The sequence below is a fragment of the Bos javanicus genome, chromosome 7 (genome assembly GCF_032452875.1).
Source record: "Bos javanicus breed banteng chromosome 7, ARS-OSU_banteng_1.0, whole genome shotgun sequence".
NCBI lineage: Eukaryota > Metazoa > Chordata > Mammalia > Artiodactyla > Bovidae > Bos > Bos javanicus.
The window spans coordinates 12,561,828-12,587,531 of record NC_083874.1 but is presented as its reverse complement, the minus strand read 5'-3'; the positions used below and the strand labels follow the sequence as shown (position 1 = coordinate 12,587,531).

The 25,704-nt window shown below is 42.0% G+C and overlaps 2 protein-coding genes across 2 annotated transcripts in view; both read left to right on the top strand.

The window, feature by feature from the left end:
• The first annotated feature begins 1,817 nt into the window (after nt 1-1,817).
• On the top strand, nt 1,818-24,495 carry LOC133250600 (zinc finger protein 709-like). Its single transcript, XM_061422018.1, has 4 exons — nt 1,818-1,904; nt 21,220-21,346; nt 21,549-21,609; nt 21,987-24,495. Exons 1-4 carry the CDS (start codon nt 1,902-1,904, stop codon nt 23,395-23,397), a joined length of 1,602 nt encoding a protein of 533 aa, XP_061278002.1. The 5' UTR covers nt 1,818-1,901; the 3' UTR covers nt 23,398-24,495.
• Nucleotides 1,818-25,704, top strand: part of LOC133250599 (zinc finger protein 791-like) — a 68,187-nt gene continuing 44,300 nt past the window's right edge. Inside the window, exon 1 of the mRNA XM_061422016.1 lies at nt 1,818-1,904. The gene's annotated coding sequence lies outside the window, so the exon portion shown is untranslated. The remainder of the gene's footprint in view (nt 1,905-25,704) is intronic.

Below are 25,704 nucleotides of genomic sequence, written 5' to 3'. Positions count from 1 at the left end.
AACCAGCTTCAAAAGAAACCCAGAACAGCAGCTCCCCACATGCCTACCTGCTCTCCCTCTTGCTTAAATAAAACTTCACTGTACTTAAAGCTCTCTGCTTTGGTGATCAAGAAAATACCTTAAATTCACCCTTAACACCTTGACCCCTAGAGGACATAATGTTACAGAGTCCAAGCTCGCTCTGTTCGCCACATGACAGGCCAATGAATCTGAGAGACAAGGTGTTCAAGCAAGGAATATGACTTTATTGGGAAAGCTGGCTGACCAAGAAGATAGCAGACTAATGTCTGAAAGTATCTTGTCCAGGGTCTGGATGCCAGGTTCTTTTATAGAGTCAGACAGAGAGAAGCAATGAGGAATTGAAGTCAAAAGGCAGAACAAGAGGGACATGCAATGAGGAAGTAAAGTAAAAAGGGTACTCAGTCTTCAGTAAAACATCTCCAGGAAGGGCCAGCGTTTGGAAGGGTGTGTTAAACTCTTCTTTTTGTTGTAATTATTCACAGGTGTGGAGGGTCAGATTATGTCTCTAAGACATAAAAACTAAGATCCTTTAGTTTAACAGGTAGAGGTGCAGGGTCCTCTGAGGCAGGCTATTCTGTATGGTTGTAATAATAAAAGCAACAAAAAGCATGTCAAAGAAACAGTTCGAACATGGAGTCAGAACTGGCTTCTCTCTGCAACAGTAAGACCCTTTTGTTACAGTGTGGCCCTGTGTTGGGGTGTTGGACTGCACCCTGCAGGTTCAAAAGCTCAGTAATTGCCAAGACCGAAGAAAGAGTCTGGATTCAGCGACAGAGGCATCAATGCTTATCTTACACATCTGAAGCAAAAGGGTCAGATGTCAGGCAGGAAAAGTTATACAGAAAATTGGGTGGGAATAACCAGCTATAGCAGAGAAGGCAATGGCACCCCATTCCAGTACTCTTGCCTGGAAAAATCCCATGGATGGAGGAGCCTGGTAGGCTGCAGTCCATGGGGTCGCTAAGAGTCGGACACGACTGAGCGACTTCACTTTCACTTTTCACTTTCACGCATTGGAGAAGGAAATGGCAACCCACTCCAGTGTTCCTGCCTGGAGTATCCCAGGGACGGTGGAGCCTGATGGGCTGCCATCTATGAGGTCGCACAGAGTCGCACACGACTGAAGAGACTTAGCAGCAGCAGCAACCAGCTATAGAGAAAAATTGACCTCAAATTGGCTCATCAGTTGTCAAGGAAACCAGCAGAGGCATACACCCCTCAACACCCCTTTGATGAAGTATGCAAGTGGAGATACTCTGATCGAAAGAGTAGAACAATCAATAGCCTGGGGCAACTCAGTGTCTGGGCTCTAAGATGTAGAGGGAGGAGCCGTCATGTGAGTAGGTGTACTGGTAGGTGTACCAGGTGTCCTGGTAGGGGATGCACAGAGCAAAAGAAGAGCCATGTCAACCTCATGCTCTGTTTTTTGGAAACTCAATGAGAAATTCCCCGCCTTCACGTGTGCACAAAGAGCTGGGCGAATACGAGATAGGCCGCTCCAGGCTTGCAAAAACTTGTTTCCGAGTAACCGCGTCGGGCTGGGTCAGTTCTCTGCTCCACCCACTGCCCTCAGCGCGGGTCTGGGCGCCTCTTGGGGGTTGTCGGAGGAAGCTAGTTCCCTAGAGACACAAGTCCTTCTGTCCAGCTGTCACTCAAGTACTAGGAGGTGCGGCTTTGAGAACTGTCCAATCAGGGATGCCGCTTGGGCAGGTAGGTGGGACGACGCACCGCTTCGGCTCCGTTTTCTCTCCCTCAGGATCGCCTAGTGATCCGGTTTCCCACCTCTCAGAGACGCTGGCGGCACTGCCTCAGAGTCTGTCTTGTTGTGACCTGTTGTGGGAGTCGTAGGAAGGACTCAGGGAGACCCAGGAAACCTAGAAATGGTGAGTGTGCGTTATCCGGGTGCAGAGTTGGAGCGAGAGGGGAGGAGGCGTTGGTTGGAGTGGATCCGAACCAGCTGTGGTGGTGTTGGGCCTCCCCGCTGTCAACCCCGGAGCCTGCGGACCCGAGGGGCGTTGCTCGGACCTCAGTCTCCTCCCTCCGGTCGCGTGGGGGGGCGGGGCCGGCAGCCAGGACCCCGGGCGTCCTGTCCAGTCACTGCGCGCCCCGACTTCGGCTTCGACCCCGCAGCCCCGCGTCCTCCTCAGACTGTGTTGTGACCCCTGGGGAGGATTGTCAAGGGACCCTCGTGACTCGGTCTACGTGGTTCGTGCGTGGGAGGAGCTTTGGTGTGTGGGATCCCCAGTCCCTGACTTTTTTCCGGGGGGCACCCATTTTCTCTTGTTTTCCAGTTATTTGAGTACCAACAGTCTCAAGTCTACGCCCCTGTCCGCTCAAGCTTAGCTCTTCCTAGGGCTGACAGTGAGTTGCCTAAATTTTCGGAGTTCACCCAACATCCCCAAGGCCAAATTCCCTCTCAGATTCACAGCATCATTATCAACTGTTTGTCCTCCGTGGTGCATTTCAAACAGACGCAGTGTTTTAACTGTTTATCATTTTCCTCCCAGAGCCTTAAATGGCTCTTTTTTCCTTTTTTTTTTTTTTGTCTGTGGATGTTTTCCACTAGAAGAAAGTAAAAAATAACCACTTGAAATTACTTTGTTCAACAGTTTGGTGCCTCTCCTCCCAGACTCTTTCCTGGGCACAGACATCTAATGTGTGGAAGTTCCTTTTAAAACTTTCTGGGTCATGTGTCCTGTCAGGGTTGCCCCTACTTTTAAGATTTAAAGATTGTCACCTTTAAAAGATTTATTCACATATTTAAATGCCATTTTTTCAATCAGAGTAAAATGCATTTAATCAATACAGCTTAAAAGATAGTATAACATATTTCCCAAGAGGCAAAAAAGGTGAATTTTAGGGGAAAAAAAATTCCAGGATTACATTTCATTTGAAAAGTTTTGTTCTGCTGTTTTTTTCTCCCCTGGAGCATGTGTAGTATGTTCCTCAGGACCATTCTTTACTTACAGGTGATTTCAAATGAAATTCTCTGGTTGTGTGGTATCTGCATAGACGTCCAGACCAAGTGTTCAGGTGTGATTAATTATTTACAAACCTGTTTCTCACTGTAGAAATAATCACTGTCTGACATCTTTTTTTTTTTTTTCCTGAAAGGAGTAAATATTATTTCAGGTTTTCTGGTTGAACTAGTGAAAATGCCCTACAATTTTCTTTCCTCCTTTCCACATAAATGATAGGTTTAAATTGTGTTGCTGGATTGTTCAAACACTAAGTCTGTGTCCATTAAAACTTCAAGTGTGTTCCAAAGATACCCCAGTGCAGAGCAGAGGCCTATAGTCAGTGATCCATGCCAAGGCTCCTGTAAAGAGAACGACCTGCAGACTCAGTTACTCTTGTTGGGAAGCAACTCCCACTCCCTGCCCCGGCAGGTGTCTTACATGTTCGCACCCACAATGGAAGGAGACTTTATACTGAGAGGTGCTACAGAGCCCTGGAAAGCTGAAGATGCAACTGCACACAGTGGTAGGGACTGATTTCATTTCTGAGGTTGGAGGCCTAAAACTTCCTGTGTGAGTTCAATCCCTGAATTGGGAAGAGCCCCTGGAGAAGGAAATGGCAACCCACTCCAGTATTCTTGTCTGGAGAATCCCATAGACAGAGGAGCCTGGCAGTCTACAGTCCATGGGGTCACAAAAGAGTTGGACACTGGACGCAGAACTCGGAACTTCAGTTTTGCGTTCACAGTGTAGGTACACTCAGTGTAATTTATGCACATTGAAAGAGGCTGTTATGATCATGTCTTCTGTATTGCAGACAAAGGGTTGATGCATTTGGATCAGAATCTTAAACTGAATCAGACATAGAGTTTCCTCACTTGTGAGACTAGAACCTAGTAGAGTCCATGCTTCCATGTTTTTGGGACACAGGAGAGCATGTAGAGCCAGAATTCATTCTTGTGGCTCAACTGTCCCTACTCTTCTTCTCCAGTGACTAACCTGCTCTAGGAACTATATCTTAGACCCCAAGTATGGGACTTTGGTCATCTTTCTGAAAGTGTATTTTTCTTCTGAACTGTAACAAGAAGGCTACTTATCTGTTTTGATTCTAATATTTTCTTTTTTTTTTTAATTACTTTTGTGACAATTTTTAATCCAAAAGTGTTGTGTATACTAAATTAAAACACTGTTTTTTTGACTCCATATGAGAGACAGCAAAAGAGACACAGATATAAAGAACAGTCTTTTGAACTCTGTGGGAGAAGGCAAGGGTGGGATGATTTGAGAGGGTAGCATTGAAACATGTATATTATCATATGTGAAGTGGATCGCTGGTCCAGGTTCAATGCATGAGACAGGGTGCTCAGGGCTGGTGCACTGGGATGACCGTGGGAGATGGGATGGGAAGGGAGGTGGGAGGGGGTTTCTGGATGGAGAACACATGTGCACCCGTGGCTGATTCATGGCAAAAACCACTACAGTATTGTAAAGTAATTAGCCTCCAATTAAAATAAATAAATAAAATTTTTAATTAAAAGTTTTTAAAGGTGATTTATAGCAGAATAAATTATTTTATAAAATTAATATGTCATTTTTTAAATTAATTTTTTTTGGCCACACCACATGGCACGGGGGATCTTAGTTCCTGGACTAGAGATCAAACACATACCTCCTGCACTGGAAGTGTCTCCTGATGGATACATGTATATGTATGGCTGAGTCCCTTCACTGTTCACCTGAAACTATCACAAATTGTTAATCAGCTTATACCCCAATAGAAAATAAAAAGTTTAAAAACAACTTTACCATTTATCCTTTTAAAATGAGTTTCCTCCTGCAAGTTCTCCAGGTTTGTTGCATCAGGGAGGTTGTATGTGTGTGTGTGAGAGGTGGTCCTCCTCTGTTCTGCGATTGATCCAAAGCCGGGAACAGTTCCAGTGCTTGACAAACTCTACAATTCTACCGTAAGGAAGCTTAATAAGCCAATTCAATTTCCAAGCACTTTTCAAAAATTGTTAAATTTTCACATAAATACTGAAATCTTAAAATCAGTCATTTCAAATATATGTTTATTTCTTAGCTAAACGTTGCAGTCCTTTAATTCTAGTTTCCATTAGCTTTGGGGCTTTTAATGTGTAAGTTAATTGAGAGATATGATGTGAGTAAAGCAAGAAAATTCTGGAACCAACTAGAATTTTGTTCCATTAAGGCAAAGAGAGCCTCAGTATGAGATGGGTGTGTTTAAGTGCTCAAATGTTTTTTCCATTAAAAAAAATTTATTACACAATTTTTAAAGGTTATACTCCATTCACAGTTACTACAAAATAGTGCCTATATTCCCTAGATGTACGATATATCCCTGTACCCTGTCTTACAACCAAATTGTTTGTGACTCCCAGTTCCCTACACTTGCATTGCCCCCATCAACCCCATAACCACTAGTTTATTTTCTGTATCTGAGTCTGCTTCTTGTTTGTAATATTCATTAGTTTGTTGTGTTTCTTAGATTCCACATGTAAGTGATGTCATCAAGTATTTATCTCTCTCTGTCTGACTTATTTCACTTAGCATAATGCCCTCCTGTCCTTAAACATTTAGAAGGCCATGCTGTTCCTAAAGCAAATGAATTCTTGTTTTAATGAATGTGAGGGAAAAGCCATTGAATTAATATTTTTGTTGATATAAAGAAAACACTTTAAAGCTTATATACATCTTTTAAGTCTATTTCTGGGTTTAATTCCAAATCCCTAATATTTTATATTATGCCACTCATTCCTGAAAATATCCCTAGTATGAAATATAGTGGAGGGACAAACTATAATGTTCTTGTCCTTTTAATTAGAAGGGGATTTGTAAATCTTTTATGGTGTGCAGTTTTATATCTGTTAGCATTTAAAGAATTAAATCTTAGAGTGGTTTCCTATGTAGAAAAGTTAGGATTAATTTGAAAAAGCAAAATTTAATTTAAAATAATGTTAAGCATAGGAAGATAAGATGTATATCAGTTTCTCTCCTGATTTTAAATAATGCATGTGAAGGTTAAAAATATTTCTAAAATGGGAAACTAGCTTAGGACTCCTAGCCCACATGTCCTCCTCCACTCCTGTGCTCTTACTCCACCCATGCACAAATACCGAGTTATAATTACTTCTTGATCATCCTGTTGATGTTTCTTTATATGGAAACAATCCAGTGCAGATGCATGTTTTTCTTACCTGGGTTTGATTCTTGTAATGAGTAGTCAGGTTCCACATACTTGATGTTTGACTAGCACTGAAAGATAAGCCTCACCGCTCCCATTTCCCCTAGTACGTCTTACCTGGACAGGCTGATAAGAAAGCCTGGGGGCTCCTGCTCTGTGAGCTGCCGGTTGCTTGTGCCCTGTGCTGCCCTGTGTGGCATTATTGACCCCCACCAAACCTGGGTTCTATATACAGAGGACACCAAGATGACAGTGTGTGTTAATGCCGTGTCCTGTGGGAGTAGAATGAGGATGGGACCCTCCTAGTGATCCTTAGTCCATGGCTTGGATGGAACCTGTCTGTGTTTTAGTGCAGGTATGACTGAGGCTGGGTTCACCCAGACCTTGGAGAGGAGGGATCTTCGGGGGTTACTTGGCTGATTATACCCTGTGAATGAGGTAAACCCCTCAGATGGTCACTCTGAAAAGATGATTTCAGAGAGAAAGAGAAGAGAGAGTAAAGGCAGCCCGTAGGTGGCAGGCTGAGTCCATTCCTAATACCAGAGGGCTCACCAGGACCCTTCAGTACCTCTGCTGTTGCTGCACCTGCTGGAAGCACCTGCAACAAAGATGCTGACCCTCTGCGTTAGGTGGGCAACACCTGTAGCCTCACTGTGGCACAGAAAAGGGGTTAATTTAAACCAATTTAAGCCTGGGGTACTTCATTTCTATAACCTAACCAGTTGTCATGAAGGAAGCCTCTGACCCTGATGGCACTGGTGTGAGGCTCTCTAGAGGAAAAAAATTATCAATGCTAGGGTGGAAAGGACACTCTCTCCCCCAGAGTATATTCAGTGACCTAAAATACACAACAAAGAAAGACTGGAGGGAGAGAACCAGACAAAAAACGTACTGAAAGAAAGGACTACAGTTTCATTCAATTGTAAGTCCAAAATATGCTAGAAGAGTTTCCATAGTAAAAAGACAGAAGGAGCCTGCCTGACTTTTGGTCCTCTGTAATACGAATTTAAATTAATATTAACATCTCCTGTATACCGCACTCTAATTCATGAAACTTCATGTAATTAAACTAGGTTTCAAATTGCAGGTATTCATGGGGATCCCACTATATTTAAGCAGTTTACCTCATCATCTCAGGGGAATGACTGAATAGAGTATAAAGGACAAATAGGTATACTTTGCCTTCAGCAGCAGAACTCTCTTCTTGCCTAAATTTCTCATGGTTGTATCACTCATTGTCCCAAAATATCCCATAGTGAGCAGGGAAGCTCTGAACCCATGATTCATTAAGTAAAATTAAATTGTCTTCTACTTCCAAATTGGCAAGACAAAATAAGATTCCACAAACATTACCCGACAGTTAAATTCATTAATATGGCCTGATTTAAAGTTTTAAACAGGGCCTTGAATGTGATAACCCAAGGACAAAAGAGCAAATAAAACCAAGGAGGGTCTTGGAATGCAGGAACAGAAAAGCCAGTTGCTTGTTGTCCTTCCCTCCTCCGTGTTGTAACTATTAACGGATTTCAGGTCCTCCTGAGCAATATAACCTGTTTTCCCTCCTACCTCACAGGGAGAAGGTATTTGCCTTACTCTTACCCCACCCAGAATACATACCTCATCCAGTCAGCAAATGACCCGCAAGACCCCTATCCCACTCCTTGTACCCTGGGTATAAGAGTATACTAAGGACCCCTGTTCAACGTTGGTTCTCCCTTGAGCTGGCCTGCTGTTCTAACAGCACCTCCCACTCTAATAAACTTTATTTCCCTCCCATTCTGCCTCATGTCTGAAAATTCTTTTCCAATCCGCGCACGGACCACGACATTGAATTGTATTGAAAAACATTATAAAGAAACATATTAAGGGAGAAGTGATAGCCCCCAATTTTCTCCTTTAATAGCCTATTTGATCTGTTCTTAAACCTGGAAAGAATGAATGATACCTCATAGTGGATTACAACAACCTTGAGCTGTGGTTACATCAAATTAGTCCCTTTCCTAGTCCCTGTCATTGTGGAAATTACTTCATCCACTCAGTAAATATCTTGCTCTCACAGACTTGATAAGTCTGTTATGTCGAGTATCTATTTCAACATTCTCTCAGCTGCAGAGGCCTTCCCCTCTGAAGGGACATCTTTATCTGGTTACCCTCAGAGAACCTCAGCGGTCTTGCCATCCCACAGTCTCTGCAGGAAGATTTGAACTGCATGCACTTTGCTTCAGGAACACAGGTATGACATCACACTAAGGACATCTTCCTCTGAACACATTCATTTCATTTTCATTCAGAATACACAAATATGGAAAAAAGGATCTCGCAAAAAGTGTATGGGCCATTAACCCACGCAATGTGAGGCCCTTAGTTAAGTTTCTGTATGTTTTTCAGTAATCAACTGCTCCCTCCTTTACAATGTGAAGAAATACTTGTAGTCATTCTCAGCACCCACAAGGCCTTACTAGGTTCTTTTGGTGTTGGGGAGACAACATATTCCTTATTTAGGAATTTTACTTAAGCCCATTTTTACTATTAGTTGGAAATTGGCCCCCACCTTGAGAGAACCCCTACTACAGAAGGCTCTGGACTGTGTTTAAATGACCATACAACAGGCACTCCTGTTAGTTCCCTTGGAGTCTCCCTCAGTATAGAGGATACAGTGACCTCCTTTTATGCACCTTACAGTGACCCATGATGGCCTTAAGCTGTCTATAGGCTTCTGGTGCAAAGAACTGCCTTAGAAGTGCAACTATCACCATGTACTAGGCTCTCTTGAAAACTAAGACTCTCACAAGTGTAATAGAATGCAGTGAGCACAGCCCTTAGCACACAGCCATTGCTGTGCTTGTCATTACTGCTCACCCTGTTACCAGGCAACAGTTCTGCTCGACATTTGGTTGGTGCCTCAGTGGGCCTCGCCTACAAGCAACCAATTGTGGATTAGCAGCCATTAGTAGTCCTGCTCAGTTATTGGTCAGCACTGCAGAGGGCCCTGCCCACAAGTAACAAATTGTCAATAAGGGACCACTAGGGAAGGAATTTTTTGGGGCTCCAAAATCACTGCAGATGGTGACTGCAGCCATGAAATTAAAAGACGCTTACTCCTTGGAAGGAAAGTTATGTCCAACCTAGATAGCATATTCAAAAGCAGAGACATTACTTTGCCAACAAAGGTCCATCTAGTCAAGGCTATGGTTTTTCCAGTGGTCATGTATGGATGTGAGAGTTGGGTTGTGAAGAAGGCTGAGCGCCAGAGAATTGATGCTTTTGAACTGTGGTGTTGGAGAAGACTTGAGAGTCCCTTGGACTGCAAGGAGATCCAACCAGTCCATTCTGAAGGAGATCAGCCCTGGGATTTTTTTGGAAAGAATGATGCTAAAGCTGAAACTCCAGTACTTTGGCCACCTCATGCGAAGAGTTGACTCATTGGAAAAGACTCTGATGCTGGGAGGGATTGTGGGCAGGAAGAAAAGGGGATGAAAGAGGATGAGATGGCTGGGTGGCATCACTGACTCGATGGACGTGAGTTTGAGTGAACTCCAGGAGTTGGTGATGGACAGGGAGGCCTGGCGTGCTGCAATTCATGGGGTCACAAAGAGTCAGACACGACTGAGTGACTGAACTGAACTGAACTGAACTGAGGGAAAGAATTCCCTTATTGACAGTTTGTTACTTGTGGGCAGGGCCCTCTGCAGTGCTGACCAATAACTGAGCAGGAAAATCCCATGAATGGAGGAGCCTGGTAGGCTGCAGTCCATGAGGTCGCTAGGAGTCGGACACAACTGAGCGACTTCACTTTGACTTTTCACTTTCATGCTTTGGAGAAGGAAATGGCAACCCACTCCAGTGTTCTTGCCTGGAGAATCCCAAGGATGGGGGAGCCTGGTGGGCTGCCATCTATGGGGTCACACAGAGTCAAACATGACTAAAGTGACTTAGCAGCAGCAGGGAAGGAATTCAGGCTTCCCTGGTGACTCAGATGGTAATGAATCTACCTGCAATGCAGGAGACCTAGGTTGGATCCCTGGTGAGGAAGATCCCCTGGAGAAGGGAATGGCTACTCACCCAGTACTCTTGCCTGAAGAATTCCATGGACAGAGGAGCCTGGTGGGCTACAGTCCATGGAGTCACAAAGAGTCAAATGTGACTCGGCAACTAACTTAAAGGGAAGGAATTCAGCCATCGGTCTGTGGTTTGGTGGTCATCAGATACAGAGTGAGGTAAGAGGTGGATCCTAGCCTTCTCCTGGAAGCCCTTCAGCTCACTGGGCCTTGGGCCAGCAGGTGAGCTGGGGCCCAGGGAACAGGCTGAAGGCTGTGTCCTGTGGGGCTCCAATTGTTGTTCAGTCACTCAGTTGTGTCCAACTGCTTGCAACCCCAGGGACTGCAGTATGCCAGGCTTACCAGTCCACCAACAACTCCTGGAGCTTCCTCAAACTCATGTCCATTGAGTCAGTGATGCCATCCAACCATCTCATCCTCTGTCATCCACTTCTCCTGCCTTCAATCTTTCCCAGCATCAGGGTCTTTTCTAATGAGTTGGTTCTTCGCATCAGGTGGCCAAAGTATTGGAGTTTCAGCTTCAGCATCAGTCCTTCCAGTGAATATTCAGGACTGATCTCCTTCAGAATGGACTAGTTGGATCTGCTTGCAGTCCAAGGGACTCTCAAGAGTCTTCTCCAACACCACAGTTCAAAAGCATCAATTCTTTGGTGCTCAGCCTTCTTTGTGATCCAACTCTCACATCCATACATGACTACTGGAAAAACCATAGCTTTGACTAGACGGACCTCTGTTGGCAAAGTAATGATTCTGCTTTTTAATACACTGTCTAGATTTGTCGTAGCTTTTCTCCCAAGGAGCAAGAGTCTTTTAATTTCATGGCTGAAGTCACCATCTGCATTGATTTTTGAGCCCCCAAAAATAAAGTCTGTCACTGTTTTGATTGTTTACCCATCTATTTGCCATGAAGTGATGGGACTGGATTCCGTGATCGTAGTTTTTTTTAATGTTGAGTTTTAAGCTGGCTTTTTCACTCTTCTCTTTCACCTTCATCAAGAGCCTCTTTAGTTCCTCTTGGCTTCCTACCATAAAGGTGGTGTCATCTGCATATCTGAAGTTATTGATATTTCTCCTGGCAATCTTGATTCCAGCTTGTGCTTCATCTCTCCTGGCATGGTGTACTCTGCATGTAAGTTAAATAAGCAGGGTGACAATATACAGCCTTGATGTATTCCTTTCCCAGTTTTGAACCAGTCCATTTTTCCATGTCTGGTTCTAACTGTTGCTTCTTGACCTGCATACAGGTTTCTCAGGAGGCAGGTAACATGGTCTGGTATTCCCATCTCCTTAAGAATTTTCCACAGATTGTTGTGATCCACACAGATGAAGGCTTTAGCATAGTCAATGAACCAGATGTTTTTCTGGAATTCTTTTTCTATAATACAACGGATGTTGGCAATTTGATTGCTGATTCCTCTGCCTTTTCTAAATCCAGCTTGAACATCTGAAAGTTCTTACTTCACATACTGTTAAAGCCTAACTAGGAGAATTTTGAGCATTATTTTGCTAGCATGTGAAATGAGTACAATTGTGTGGTAATTTGAACATTCTTTCACATTGCCTTTCTTTGGGGTTAGAATGAAAACTGACCTTTTCCAGTCCTGTGGCCACTGCTGTGTTCACCAAATTTGCTGGCATATTGAGCGCCACACTTTCACAGCATCACATTTTAGCATTTGAAATAGCTCACCTGGAATTCCATCAATTCCACTAGCTTTGTTCATAGTGATGCTTCCTAAAGTCCACTTGGCTTCACACTCCAAGATGTCTGGCTCTAGGTGAGTGATCACACCATCGTGGTTATCCAAGTCATTAAGATCTTTTTTGTATAGTTCTGTGTATTCTTGCCACCTCTTCCTAATATCTTCTGCTTCTGTTAGGTCCATACCGTTTCTGTCCTTTATTGTGTCCATCTTTGCATGAAATGTTCCCTTGTTCTCTAATTTTCTTGAAGAGATCTCTAATCTTTCCCATTATTGTTTCCTCTGTTTCTTTGCATTGTTAACTTAGAAAGGCTTTCTTATCTCTCTTGTAGATTTGGAAATCTACATTCAGATGGATATACCTTTCTTTTTCTCCTTTGCCTTTTACTTCTCTCTTTTTCTCAGATATTTGTAAGGCCTCCTCCAACAACCATTTTGCCTTCTTGCATTTCTTTTTTTGGCAATGGTTTTGATCACCATCTCTTATACAGTGTTATGAACCTCCATCCGTAGTTCTTCAGGCACTCTGTCTATCAGATCTAATCCCCTGAATCTATTTGGTGGGGCTCTAGAGCCCTCAGTAAAGCCACTCACTAAAGCTAGTCTTGGCCCAGGCCTTGAGGCAGCAGTGAACCTCTCCCGCCTCCTAGCCTCTGTGACCTAATAGTAGCAGTGGCAGTCTGCCTGGGTCACAGTCTGTGGGACCTTGGCTCCCACGCTTTGGGCACCCTGAGGGCCATTGGGTTCGGTGCCTGGCTCCCTCAGTGATGACATTTGGGCAGTCTGGGAACCTGGCCCCAAGTTGCCAACTGAGATCTACCTCCTCTTAGCCAGGACCAGGACCCCAGAGGGTGAAAGCTTTGCCTTGGGACCTTGGTCTTTCTTGTCAGAAGAAAGAATAACATTCATTTGGTAGAGATTTACAAGAAGATTGTTGCCTGATCGTGACCTAACTTCAGGAACAAAGGATCTGACACCAAGAAGTTTGCAACAACTAATCAGGCCTCTCCCTCACCTTTCTTATAAAAGGGCTTTGCTGAAAGCTTTTAGTAACTTTGGGGTTCTTCAGCCACCCATCTCTTTGCATAGCTCTGTAATAAATTTTTCTCTGTTCCAAATTCCAGTGTTTTAGTATTGTTTGGCCTCACTGTGCATCAGGCACACAGACTTGTGTTTTTCGAGAACATAAGCACTGAGCAGGAGAAGGAAATGGCACCCCACTCCAGTACTCTTGCCTGGAGAATCCCATGGACAAAGAAGCCTGGTAAGCTACAGTCCATGGGGTCACTAAGAGTCGGACATGACTGAGTGACTTCACTTTCACTTTTCACTTTCATGCATTCGAGAAGGAAGTGGCAACCCACTCCAGTGTTCTTGCCTGGAGAATCCCAGGGACAGAGGAGCCTGGTGGGCTGCCATCTATGGAGTCGCACAGAATTGGACACGACTGAAGTAACTTAGCAGCAGCAGCAGCAAACACTGAGCATGTGATCCTCTGCTGAACTGCTCATTATGCCTGTGACCTTGGAAACAGCACCCCATTGGGTCAGCATGCTTACCAACACCTCCATGTGACATGATGGTGTCACATCTGTCCTCACCTGAGTCTCCTGCAGAAGGAGACCTCTTCTACTCATTCCCTTAAAAGTTGCTGCGGTGTTGGGAAAGGTCTCCATTCTCCCAGATGGAGTCTTACCTGGGGTTAATTGAAGGCACAGTTCTGGGATGGATGCACGACTGTAAGGAAGACAATATACATTCCTGCAGGACAAGTTCAGAAGACAATTGCTTCTCTTCACCCCTTATTTGCAATATCCCTGATAAAAAAATCCAAACCCCAGGGTCACACAGCTACCCAAACATCAGGCAGTTGTCTTGATACTGGCCCAAAACTGGCCTTATCTACTTGTATTCACAGATTCTTGGACAGTTGTCTCAGAGTTGCCCCCTTTGTAGTAAAAGAACTTTAAGAACCTCTGAACTCAATAGATAACCCAAAATACAAATCAAGGTAATACTTCATATATATATATATATTTTTTTTTTGGGGGGGGGGGGGCTATATCGGGTCTTAGTTGCAGCACATGGGCTCTTCATTGCATCAGGCGGGATCTTTCTTTGCGATGTGTGGGCTCAGTAGGTGTGTGGGATCTTAGTTCTGTGACCAGAAAGTGAACTCATGCCCCACACATTGTTCGGCGGATGCGTAACCGCTGGACCTCCAGGGAAGTCACAGGGTACCACTCTTCTGTAAGGGTACTAGGTCCACTGTTCACGGTCTTGCCAGGACACTTCTCATCCACATTAGAGTTCTAGAGATGTTGATAGTAACTATGGCACTTCTCAGAATATGCTGTGCAGTTCTGTCCAACAGGGCATCCAGTGGAAGTTTCACCTCTCTTACTGGTCTTAGGCTCACGGAGCACCATGCTGCCTTATTGAATAAATGCAAATCAGTTGGATGAAAGGTATCCTGTTTCAGCCATTGGTCAGTCATCAGGGATAATGAGTTCGTCTTCATCTTTTTTTTTTTTTCTAGTACACTTAAGTTTTTTTAGGGCAGTTTTAAGTGTATAGGAAAATTGATTAGGAAGCATAGAGAAATGTATCAGAAAGTATACATAACCCCTCTGCATCCACAGTTTGCACTATATTGTTTTTTATTTCTTATTTGACTGTGGTACATTTGTTAAACTTGCTCAGCAAATAGCATTGTTTGTTATCATAAATGGATGTTGGTTGGTGTCAAATCCTTTTTCATGCTTATTTCTCCTTTCTTTTATTTCTGATGTTAGTAATTTCTGTTTTCTTTCTTCATTGTCTTGACTGGCTGTTTATAATTTTATTAAATTAATATTTTCAAAGGACTACCTTTGGGGTTTGAAAACTAGAAGAGTTTTTTTTCTTTCAAAACTTGAAATACAAGGAGACCTCAAATTGGGGGTTCTGTTCAGGACCACTGCAATAAAGTAAGTCACACTTATTATTTGGTTTCCCAGTACATATAAAAGTTATGTTTCTACTATATCATAGCTTATTAAGTATGCAGTAGCATTATATCTAAAAAGCAATTTGTATAGCTCAATTTAAAAACTTGATTGCTAAAAAATGTTAACCATCATCAGCAATGTAGGGTTTCCACAAACTACAGTGAAACACAATAAAATGAAGTATGCCTGTATAGCATTTCAGTCCACTCTCTTCTTCCTTGCATGGTTTCTGAAAACACGTCTGATTTAATTAAAGTCTTTTTTTCTCTGTGCAAATCAAAACTGCAATTAAGTACCACCTAATTAGGTGCAGTCAGAATGACCATCATTAAAGAGACTACAAATAAAAAGTTCTAGAGAGAATGTGGAGAACTGGGAACCCTCCTGAGCTGTTGCTAGGAATGTAAATTGGTGCAGCCTCTATGGAAAACAGTATGGAGGTTCCTCAAAAACACTAGCAATAGAGTTGCTATATGAGCAACCAATCCAAATCCTGAGCATATAACCAAACAAAACTATAAACAGAAAAGAAACTGGAACCTATTATACAGAGTGAAGTAAGCCAGAAAGAAAAACACCAATACAGTATACTAACGCATATATATGGAATTTAGAAAGATGGTAACAATAACCCTGTGTACGAGACAGCAAAAGAGACACCGATGTATAGATCAGTCTTATGGACTCTGTAGGAGAGGGAGAGGGTGGGGAGATTTGGGAGAATAGCATTGAAACATGTATAATATCATGTATGAAACGAGTTGCCAGTCCAGGTTCGATCCACGGTACTGGATGCTTGGGGCTGGTGCACTGGGACGACCCAGAGGGAGGGTAGGGGAGGGAGGAGGGAGGAGGGTTCAGGATGGGGAACACAGGTATACCTGTGGCGGATTCATTTCAATGTTTGGCAAAACTAATACAATATTGTAAAGTTTAAAAATAAAATCAAATTAAAAAAAAAAAAGAAAAGATACATGCACCCCTATGTTCATAGCAATACTATTCACAATAGCCAAGACATGGAAACAACTTAAATGTCCATACACAGATGAATGGACATTGTGTATATATACACATTTGTGTATACACAATTGTATACACACACACAATGCAATACTAATCAGTCATAAAGAAAAAATAAGTAATGCCATTTGCAGCAACATGGATGGACCTAGAGATTATCATACTGAATAAAGTAAGTCATCAATGTAAGTTTAGATGGATCATCGAAAAAGGAAGAGAGTTGCAGAAAAACATCTCTTTCTGCCTTATTGACTATGCCAAAGCCTTTGACTGTGTGGATCACAATAAACTGTGGAAAATTCTGAAAGAGATGGGAATACCAGACCACCTGACCTGCCTCTTGAGAAACCTGTATGCAGGTCAGGAAGCAACAGTTAGAACTGGACATGGAACAACACACTGGTTCCAAATAGGAAAAGGAGTACGTCAAGGCTATATAGTGTCACCCTGCTTATTTAACTTCTATGCAGAGTACATCATGAGAAACGCTGGGCTGGAAGAAGCACAAGCTGGAATCAAGATTGCCAGGAGAAATATCAATAACCTCAGATATGCAGATGATGCCACCCTTATGGCAGAAAGTGAAGAAGAACTAAAGAGTCTCTTGATGAAAGAGGAGAGTGGAAAAGTTGGCTTAAAGCTCAACATTCAGAAAACTAAGATCATGGCATCCAGTTCCATCACTTCATGGCAGATAGATGGGGAAACAGTGGCTGACTTTATTTTTCTGGGCTCCAAAATCACTGCAGAAGGCGATTGCAGCAATGAAATTAAAAGACGCTTACTCCTTGGAAGAAAAGTTATGACCAAGCTAGACAGCATATTAAAAAACAGAGACATTACTTTGCCAACAAAGGTCTGTCTAGTCAAGGCTATGGTTTTTCCATTGGTCATGTATGGATGTGAGAGTTGGACTATAAAGAAAGCTGAGCACCAAAGAATTGGTGCTTTTGAACTGTGGTGTTGGAGAAGACTCTTGAGAGTCCCTTGGACTGCAAGGAAATCCAGCCAGTCCATCCTAAAGGAGATCAGTCCTGGGTGTTCATTGGAAGGACTGATGTTGAAGCTGAAACTCCAATACTTTGGCCACGTGATGCGAAGAGCTGACTCATTGGAAAAGACCCTGATGCTGGGAAAGATTGAGGGCAGGAGGAGAAGGGGATGACAGAGGATGAGATGGTTGGATGGCATCATCGACTTGATGGACATGGGTTTGGGTGGGCTCTAGGAGTTGGTGATGGACAGGGAGGCCTGGCATGCTGCGATTCATGGGATCGCAAAGAGTCGGACATGACTGAGCGACTGAACTGAACTGAACTGAAAGTAAGTCAGAAAGAAAAAAGACAAATATTGTATGATATCACTTATATGTGGAATCTAAAATATGACACAAATGAACTTATCTGTGAAACAGAAACAGACTTACGGATACAGAGAACAGACTTGTGATGGCCACGGGGGAGAGAAAGTGGAGACAGCTGAATTGGGAGTTAGGGATTAGCAGATGCAAGCTATTATATATAGAATGGGCAAACAGCAAGATCCTACTCTATAACACAACGAACTGTATTCAGTATCCTGTAATCAACCATTGTGGCTCATCTGGTAAAGAATCCGCCTGCAATGTGGGAGACCTGGGTTTGGTCCCTGGGTTGGGAAGATCCCCTGGAGAGGGGAAAGGCTACCCACTCTAGTATTCTGGCCTAGAGGATTCCATGGACTCTATAGTCCATGAGGTTGCAAAAAGTTGGACATGACTGAGCAACTTTCACTTTCCAATCAACCAGAATGGAAAGGAATATACAAAGGAATGTATGTGTATAACTGATTCACTTTGCTATACAGCAGAAATTAACACAACATTGTAAATCAACTATACTTAAAGTAAATTTTTAAAAATCTGTGTAAACTAAGGTGTTTCTTCTACATCTTTTCAATATATTCTTTCTTCAGTTTCAATACGAAATACTTGGGTGTGCCTTTTCTTTTTTTATAATTTTATTTTTATTTATTTATTTTTGGCTGTGCTGGGTCTTTGTTGCTGTGCAGGCTTTCTCTAGTTGTGGCAAGCAGGGATTTCTCTTGTCACAGAGCACAGACTCCAGAGTGCCCAGACTTTAGTAGTTGTGGCTTGTAGGCTCAGTAGTTGCAGTTCTTGGGCTCTGGTACACAGGTTCAATAGTTGTGGTGCATGGGCTTAGTTGCTACAAGGCATGTGAGATCTTCCCAGATCAGGGATCAAACTGGTGTCTCCTGTACTGGCAGCCAGACTCTTTATAGAGTGTTTTCTGAACTTCCTGCATTTGTGGTTTGCCATCAATGACTTTTTTTAAATATTTGTTTGGTTTTGGCTCCATTGGGTCTTAGTTGGGATCCATTGCTTCAGCACACAAGTTCTCCAGGTGTGGCACACAGGCTAATTGTGGCCCTCAAGCTACATAGTGGGCAGGCTTCAGTAGCTGTGGCAAGTGGGCCCTCCAGCTGCTGTGCATGGCTTAGCTGCCCTGAAGCATGTAGGATCCCAACCAGGGATCCAGCTCTTGAACCCCTGCATTGCAAAGTGGATTCCCAACCACTGGACCACCAAGGAAGTCCCCAGGCCTTGTATCTTTATTTTCTCTTTCTCAATTTTGGAAACAGTGGTTTTCCTGTGACATCAATGCTCTGATGGATCTAAGAAGAGTTATTGATTTCAAATGTTTTCAAGTTTTTTCTATGAGGTTGGGAATGGCATCCAAGTGCTTTAAAATATTTATTTATTTATTTAGGTTACCTCAGATCTTAGTCATGGCACACAGAATCTTTGTTGTGTCATGCAGGATCTTTTGTTGCAGTGCTTGGACTCTCTCTGGTTATGGCGCCTGGGCTCAGTAGTTGTGGCACACAGGCTTAGTTGCTCCAAGACATGTGGGATCTTAGACACTGACCAGTGATCCAATCTGCGTCCCCTGCACTGCAAAGCGAATTCCTAACCACTGGACCACCAGAGTTCCTTAAATACCAGACCCAAAACCAGAGTTCTCTGACTCCCATTTTTGATGGTTGACTGCTTTTAACTTTAAAGCCTCATTCCCTCCACCCATTTCTCTCTTTTTTTCCATAAGTTTAATGGCTTTAATAAGTTTAACCCTTCAGTTCCTATTTGCAGCACCCAGTGTTCCTTTGAAACACCAGACAGACCCAGCAGTGGCCAACAGTCAAGCTTAGACCTCCAGAGTTTAAAAGTTCAGGTTCTCTGAGCATTCCGTGTTGCAGTGGCACTTGTCCAAAACTGGTACCTCCCTATTGTTGGGGGAGCTTTAAATGTACCAGTGGAAAAGCTTTTTCCTCTTCATGGGGAAGAAAGAAAATCATTCCTCAAACCCAGCAGATCTAGCTGTGAGGTCTTTCCTCCTGTCCCCTCTCTTGTGTTTTTTTTGTTTTGTTTTGTTTTTTGTCTTTTGTTTTTGTTTTTTTGCAGTGGAGCAAGAGATCAAAATCTAACTTGAGTTACAAGAAACAAGACAGTGATCGCTGGCTATAAAGGGAGTGACCAGGAGCAGTGGAGCCTCATATACCTCCCACATCTAATATTTGTGCTTCACAGAAAAACAAAAATAACAGGCCCACAAAATACAACAGCTAGAATTACAAAACTCCGTTCATACAAGGGCAGTGGAAGGCAGGAAGTGGAAGTGGGAGGGGAAATGGCACAGGGAGAAAGAGTATTCAAATCATTTCAGGCACGGGGCTGGCAAATGCTAGAAAAAAAGCTGCAGAAAAACCTGTGGTCCTTTCAGACTCACCAGTGTTTAAAATCCATACTGGTGTCAGGAAGATTCTGCCTTACATGCACCAGAGAAAAACTCCAGATTCCTCAGAGAGAAGGGAATGTATGCAGGGCCCTTCCCCTCATTTCTCTTTGACCCACACCTCTACATAGTGATAAGAGTGCCTTGGTGCTCCTTTCTATTGGCAGTAACAAGACGTTAAGCCCTCATAAGATCCTGTTCTTGTGTGTGAACCCAAATCCACCCCCTAATTTTTTATAAAAGCCCAGGCTCCTTTCTCTCTTAAGGCATTTCCTGTCTGCTGGAGAAGCAGGTCTTACTTTCCCCAGAGACCTCAATTATGGGAAGTAAACCCTTTCATATGCTATTGGCACTGTGTGCTGTCATCAACGAAGGGATTCTTATGTTCAGTGGTCAAGCCATCATACTTCTGTAGACCAGATAGGAGTGTTTGGGAATTAGAGAACTTGGGAGGACAGCCTCTAGAATGGCTGGTTTTGAAACCACTTCTTCCTGAGGTTGGAAAACAGAGATTTTAGGGTTGTTTGGAGGAAAGCACTGCTGAATCCTTCATTAAATTACCATGAATCCATTGTGATTTTCAATGAACACACTTGCAGTCTTCAGCTCTTAACCTGTTACTCAAGGTCAGCAAAGCACAGGGCACAGTGTTCTGGTTCTGCCCTAAAGAGTGCTTCTGGCATATTATCCCACTTTGTGTGACTTTGTGTGCCTTTGAGCAGCCCCAAGGTGCATGAGTATAGGGAATTTGTGGTCTAAGTTGTGACATGTTCTTCCTGGTATCTGAGCTCTAAATACCAAATAACTTTCAAGTCCATAAAATCAGAGAGAGAAAGGGAGAGCTGAGCCTGTGGTAAATATTACACAAGTTAAAAGGGATACATCCTGGTAGTCAGGATATTTTCATTCCACCAGCTACATCACTGTACTATTTCTAAAAACCTGGAACTTAAGGACTAAATAGCCAGTTGGATCTTATTAAAAGCTGGATTTCTACTTGTCCTGGACACTCATGTTTGGTGATAGGGATAGAAGTAAAAGCTTCTAGTTCTTCACTATGTTTTTACTTAGTAAAATATTATGCAAATTTCACCCTCTGCCTCATGGAGTGCTGTAAACAGTGGGTGGTAAGGGAGAGGGAAGAGTTTTCCTCACAAGGAATCCATGACCTTAAAATGATAACATTTGTTTCATGTGTATAGCATTTCTGTCATTTCCCAACATGCATGGACCCTGCGATGAGACAGAAATAATATCTGATGAGATCACAATAAACTGTATAAATAATTTGCATGTTTTCATGATGCTGTTAAATTTATAAGGAATTAAGTGTGGACAGAGAGTAAGCTTCTCATAATCAAGTCAGAGAGGTGACAGACTCATACATAAAATGAGTCTTCATATAAATGGTGTATAGATGTCCAGGGCTGTTAGTCTCACACATCCTCCTATACACACATTTGGGATGCTTTAGGACTCAGTGACCTTTGAGGATGTGGCTGTGAACTTCACCCTGGAAGAATGGGCTTTCCTGGATCCTTCACAGAAGAAGCTCTATAGAGATGTGATGCGGGAAACCTTGAGGAACCTGGTCTCAATAGGTGAGGATGACAACTTGCCTTTATTTTGTTAATTAGTAACAACAGGTGTTTCTTGCTTATTGTTCCAAGATATTAAATGTGGAAATGCAGGATGTTGCTAAATAAAACTAGGCCAGGTCACAGCCAACAATGGATATAGAATCTAGTCATTTTTCTATAACTAATAATATTTTGGAATCATTTTCCTTGATCTGCAATTTAGGAGAAAAATGGGAAGATCATGACATTGAAGCTCAGTACAAAAATCAGGGGAGAAAATTAAGGTAAGTCATACCCACAATATAATATAGTAGCTCATGTGAGTATTCTGTTATATTATACAATTTTAAAAGGAGGAAATAACTAGTGCTCCAAATTTAGTTATTCTTGGAAATTTTTCACTGAAATTACTTATGTGACATAGATGTTCAGTGTTTGCAAAATAGTTCAACACTTTAAATAAATTCTCTTTGTGAATTGTCACTGTTTTGATGATTGCAAGAGCATTTTTTATGTTAAACTTGAAACCATTCAGACACATAAAACCTACACTATTGCTGTAAGTGATAAAAATGTACTTCAAATGTCCTACTAAATATAAAATTGTTAATAAAGAACTCATTAATAATGTACTCCTTGTTTGTTTGTTTGTTTTCCACAGAAGTCATGTAGTAGAAAGACTCTGTGAAAATAAAGAGGGTAGTCAGTGTGGAGAAAACTTCAGCATTATTCCAAACCTCAATATGAACAAGAAAACTAATAGAATGAAACCACGTGAATGCAGTGTATGTGGAAAAGTGTTTACACGTCATTCATCCCTTAAGAGACATATGAGTTATCACACTGAACGTAAACCACCTGAGTATCAGAAATATGGAGAGAAGCCATATAGATGTAAGGAATGTGGTAAAGGCTTTGGCTATCTCCAGTTTTTGGAGACCCATGAGAAAAATCACAATCGAGAGAAAAAATATAAATGTGAGGAATGTGGGAAAGCGTTCCATTCCCGTGCATCCTTTCAAGCACATGAAAGAATCCACACAGGAGAAAAACCCTATGAATGTAAGGAATGTGGGGAGGCCTTCATGTGGAGCACAGGGTTTCGAAGACACATGGTAACACACACTGGAAATGCCTCATATACATGTAAGAAATGTGGGAAAGCTTTTAATTGTTCTTCTTCATTGCGAACACATGAAACAACCCACAGTGACAAGAAACCCTATCAGTGTAAGCAATGTGGAAAATTCCTTAGATATTATCATACTTTTAGAACACATCAAAGGACCCACACAGGTGAGAAACCCTATGAATGTAAGCAGTGTGGTAAAGCCTTCAGTTGTCCTAGTTCTTTTCGGAAACATGAAAGAATTCATACTGGGGAAAAGCCTTATGAATGTAAGGAGTGTGGAAGAACCTTCAGAGGTCTCTCAAGCCTTCGAGCACACATGATCACTCACACTGGCGATGGACCTTATAAATGTCAGGAATGTGAGAGAGCCTTCATTTCTCCTAGTTCCTTTCGAATACATCAAAGGATTCACACTGGAGAGAAACCCTATAAATGTGAACAATGTGGTAAAGCTTTCAATTACTACAATTCCTTACAGTCACACAGAAGAACTCATACTGGAGAGAAGCCCTATGAATGCAAGGAATGTGGGAAAACCCTCTCCCATCAGCAAACCTTAAAAATACACATGCGGCTGCACACTGGAGAGAAACCCTATGAGTGTAAACAATGTGGTAAAGCCTTCAGATATTACCCTTCCTTTCACAAACACAAACGAAGTCATACTGGAGGGAAACCCTTCGAATGCAAACAGTGTGGTAAAGCCTTCAGTCATTACAATTCCTTACAGTCACATGGAAGAACTCACACTGGAGAGAAACCCTACAAATGCAAGGAATGTGGGAAAGCCCTCTCCCATCACCAAACCTTGAGAGTACACATGAGACTGCACACTGGAGAGAAACCCTATGAATGTTCACAGTGCAGTAGAGCTTTCAGATATTACACTTCCTTCCAAAAGCACAAACGAATTCACACTGAGAAGAAATTTTATGAATAAGGAATACAGAGAAGCCTTTAGTCAACCAACTTCACTTTGAAAATGTTAAAGAAGCCACACTGGAGAGAAAGCCTATCAGTGTAAACAAGGTGGGAAAACCTTAAGATATTTTCAAAGTTTGCAAACACATGAAAGGATTCCCATAGAAGAGAAACCTTGTAAACAATGTGGGAAGTCCTGCAAAAATTATACCTCCTTAGAAATGCATGAAAGAATTCATACTGAAGAGAAACCTGTGACTGTAAGGGATATGGGAAAGCCTTCAGATGTTACCAGAGGTTTTTATTTATTTTTGATGACTTGAAAAAGATCAGAGTGGAGGGAGTATGGTAAAGCCTTCATTTGTCACAAACCATTTGAAACGAGTGCACACTGGAGAGATACTATATAATGTAAAAAAAAAAAAAAAGGTCAGAAAACTGTCAGTCATTCCAAGTCCAAAATAATGAAAGGACTCACTGGACAAAAACTCCTGAGTTAAACAGTTTCAGAAAGATTTCAATGAAATCTTTACATGTGAAAATCTTTACAATGTCTTTACATGTGAAAACTCACATTGAAAAGAAATAAATATAAGTAATATGAGAAAGCTTGATGAAAATTAATCTATGTGTAATCTTTCAGAAAACAGGAAACAGTTGTTATTAAAGTTGGAAATACATTGTGTTTATCAATTCTCTTTCTTAAAGTGCACTATTGGACAGTGGATTTCTAGTAATTACTCTCAGAAATGAATATGAGGGGAGATGACTCTGTAAGTCATGTTTCCACAGTGGTACATAAAATTAATAGAGCTTTTTCTTTAAATCAGTTTTATTTTATCTTTTCTTTTTGAAGCCAGTTGGATCATAGGTGAATCAAAGTAAATTTCTAATAATGCAATTAGGTTAAAATTGTTTTATAATGTTTGATTTGCTCTGTGTTAAGGGGCCACTGAGAAATGACAGTTTGGTATTTGGATTTTCCTAACAGCTGTGGCAGTTCTCGAATATCTCTAGTCCAGTGTATCTATTTATCTTTCTTACCAAGCTCTTTTGTTGGAGTGAAGAGTACAGAGCCTTTTAACATTTTCTATACTAATAAACTGTTCAGTAAATATTTGTGTATACCTCACTTATAAATGAATATAGTTTCTATGTGAACAATTATTTTCATATTTATATCTTGCTTTGTATCTTTCCTTCTGACTATAATTTGGTGAATAGACTTGGAATTAAGAAGAGTGGCCTAGGAACTTCCCTGGTGGTCCAGTGGTTAAGAATCTTCCTTGCAATGCACGGGACCTGGATTTGATCCCTGCTCAGGGAACTAAGAACCCACATGCCACGGAGCAACTGAGCCTGTGTGCCTCAATGAAAGATCCCACATAATGCAATGAAGATCCCCTATGCCCCAACTAAGACCCAATGCAGCCAAGTAAATAAATAAAAAAGAAGAGAGGCTTATGGTGGGGCAACAAAATCTAAAGCTAGAGCTATCCTCTCTGTAGGTAATGTTAGGGATTAGATTTTCCAGAACTCATCCTCTTTATGGTTCCCTGTTAGAGTCCACCAGTAGTGTGACTTGCCAGAGATTTGGAAGGCAGAAACAAGGAAGGTATTAGTCAGATTTCACAGTCACCATATTTAAAGAGAGCCAAATGCATAGGAGCTTCAGGTATACTATCTTCCAGTCCATTTTCTACATTTTTTCCTTCCAGTCAAGTATCCTCAAAACCACTACTAACTGTTTGACATCCATTTTCTGAGATATGTACATGCTGCAACTAAGACCTGATGCAGCCAAATAAATATTTAAATAAAACTTTTTTTAAAAAAAAGAAAAAAATACTAGAGCTATTTGTGTCCCCTTTCAAAGTGTTGCGTAAATAAGCAAGCAAGTGGATCTGATAAATATGCAGTGCCTGTGGTCTCTGTGGTCAATGGGATATGCCCATGACATGGGTTCTGCTGAATGTTTCTGTCACTCTCTGCCCCTGATGTTACCTCAGGTCAGTTTTTCAGAGTGGAATATGCATTGGTTTCTAAAGACATTCATAGGCCTGATTTGGGAAACAATGACTTGGAAATGGTTTGTGGATGCCCATGGAGGGAACTGATGGTGATGAACTTGAATGAGGATGTCCCCAGCAAATTCCATTTGAGGTACACCTTTAGGTTTCAGAACCACAGTATGTCCAAAGATCTGTTCGAGGAAGCTGACTTAGACTCAAAGACAGACCTGGGAGCCCTCTCACTTCACTCCTAGTTAGGTGATGAAACGAGGAGAGGTGCAGCCCTAGTGGGTGTTCAGACAGGGTTGCAAAAA

Coding starts and splice junctions, on each gene's coding strand:
- LOC133250600 (XM_061422018.1), top strand. Junction 21,347..21,548: donor GAGGAACCTGGTCTCAATAG/GTGAGGATGACA, acceptor TCTGCAATTTAG/GAGAAAAATGGGAAGATCAT. Junction 21,610..21,986: donor AATCAGGGGAGAAAATTAAG/GTAAGTCATACC, acceptor TGTTTTCCACAG/AAGTCATGTAGTAGAAAGAC.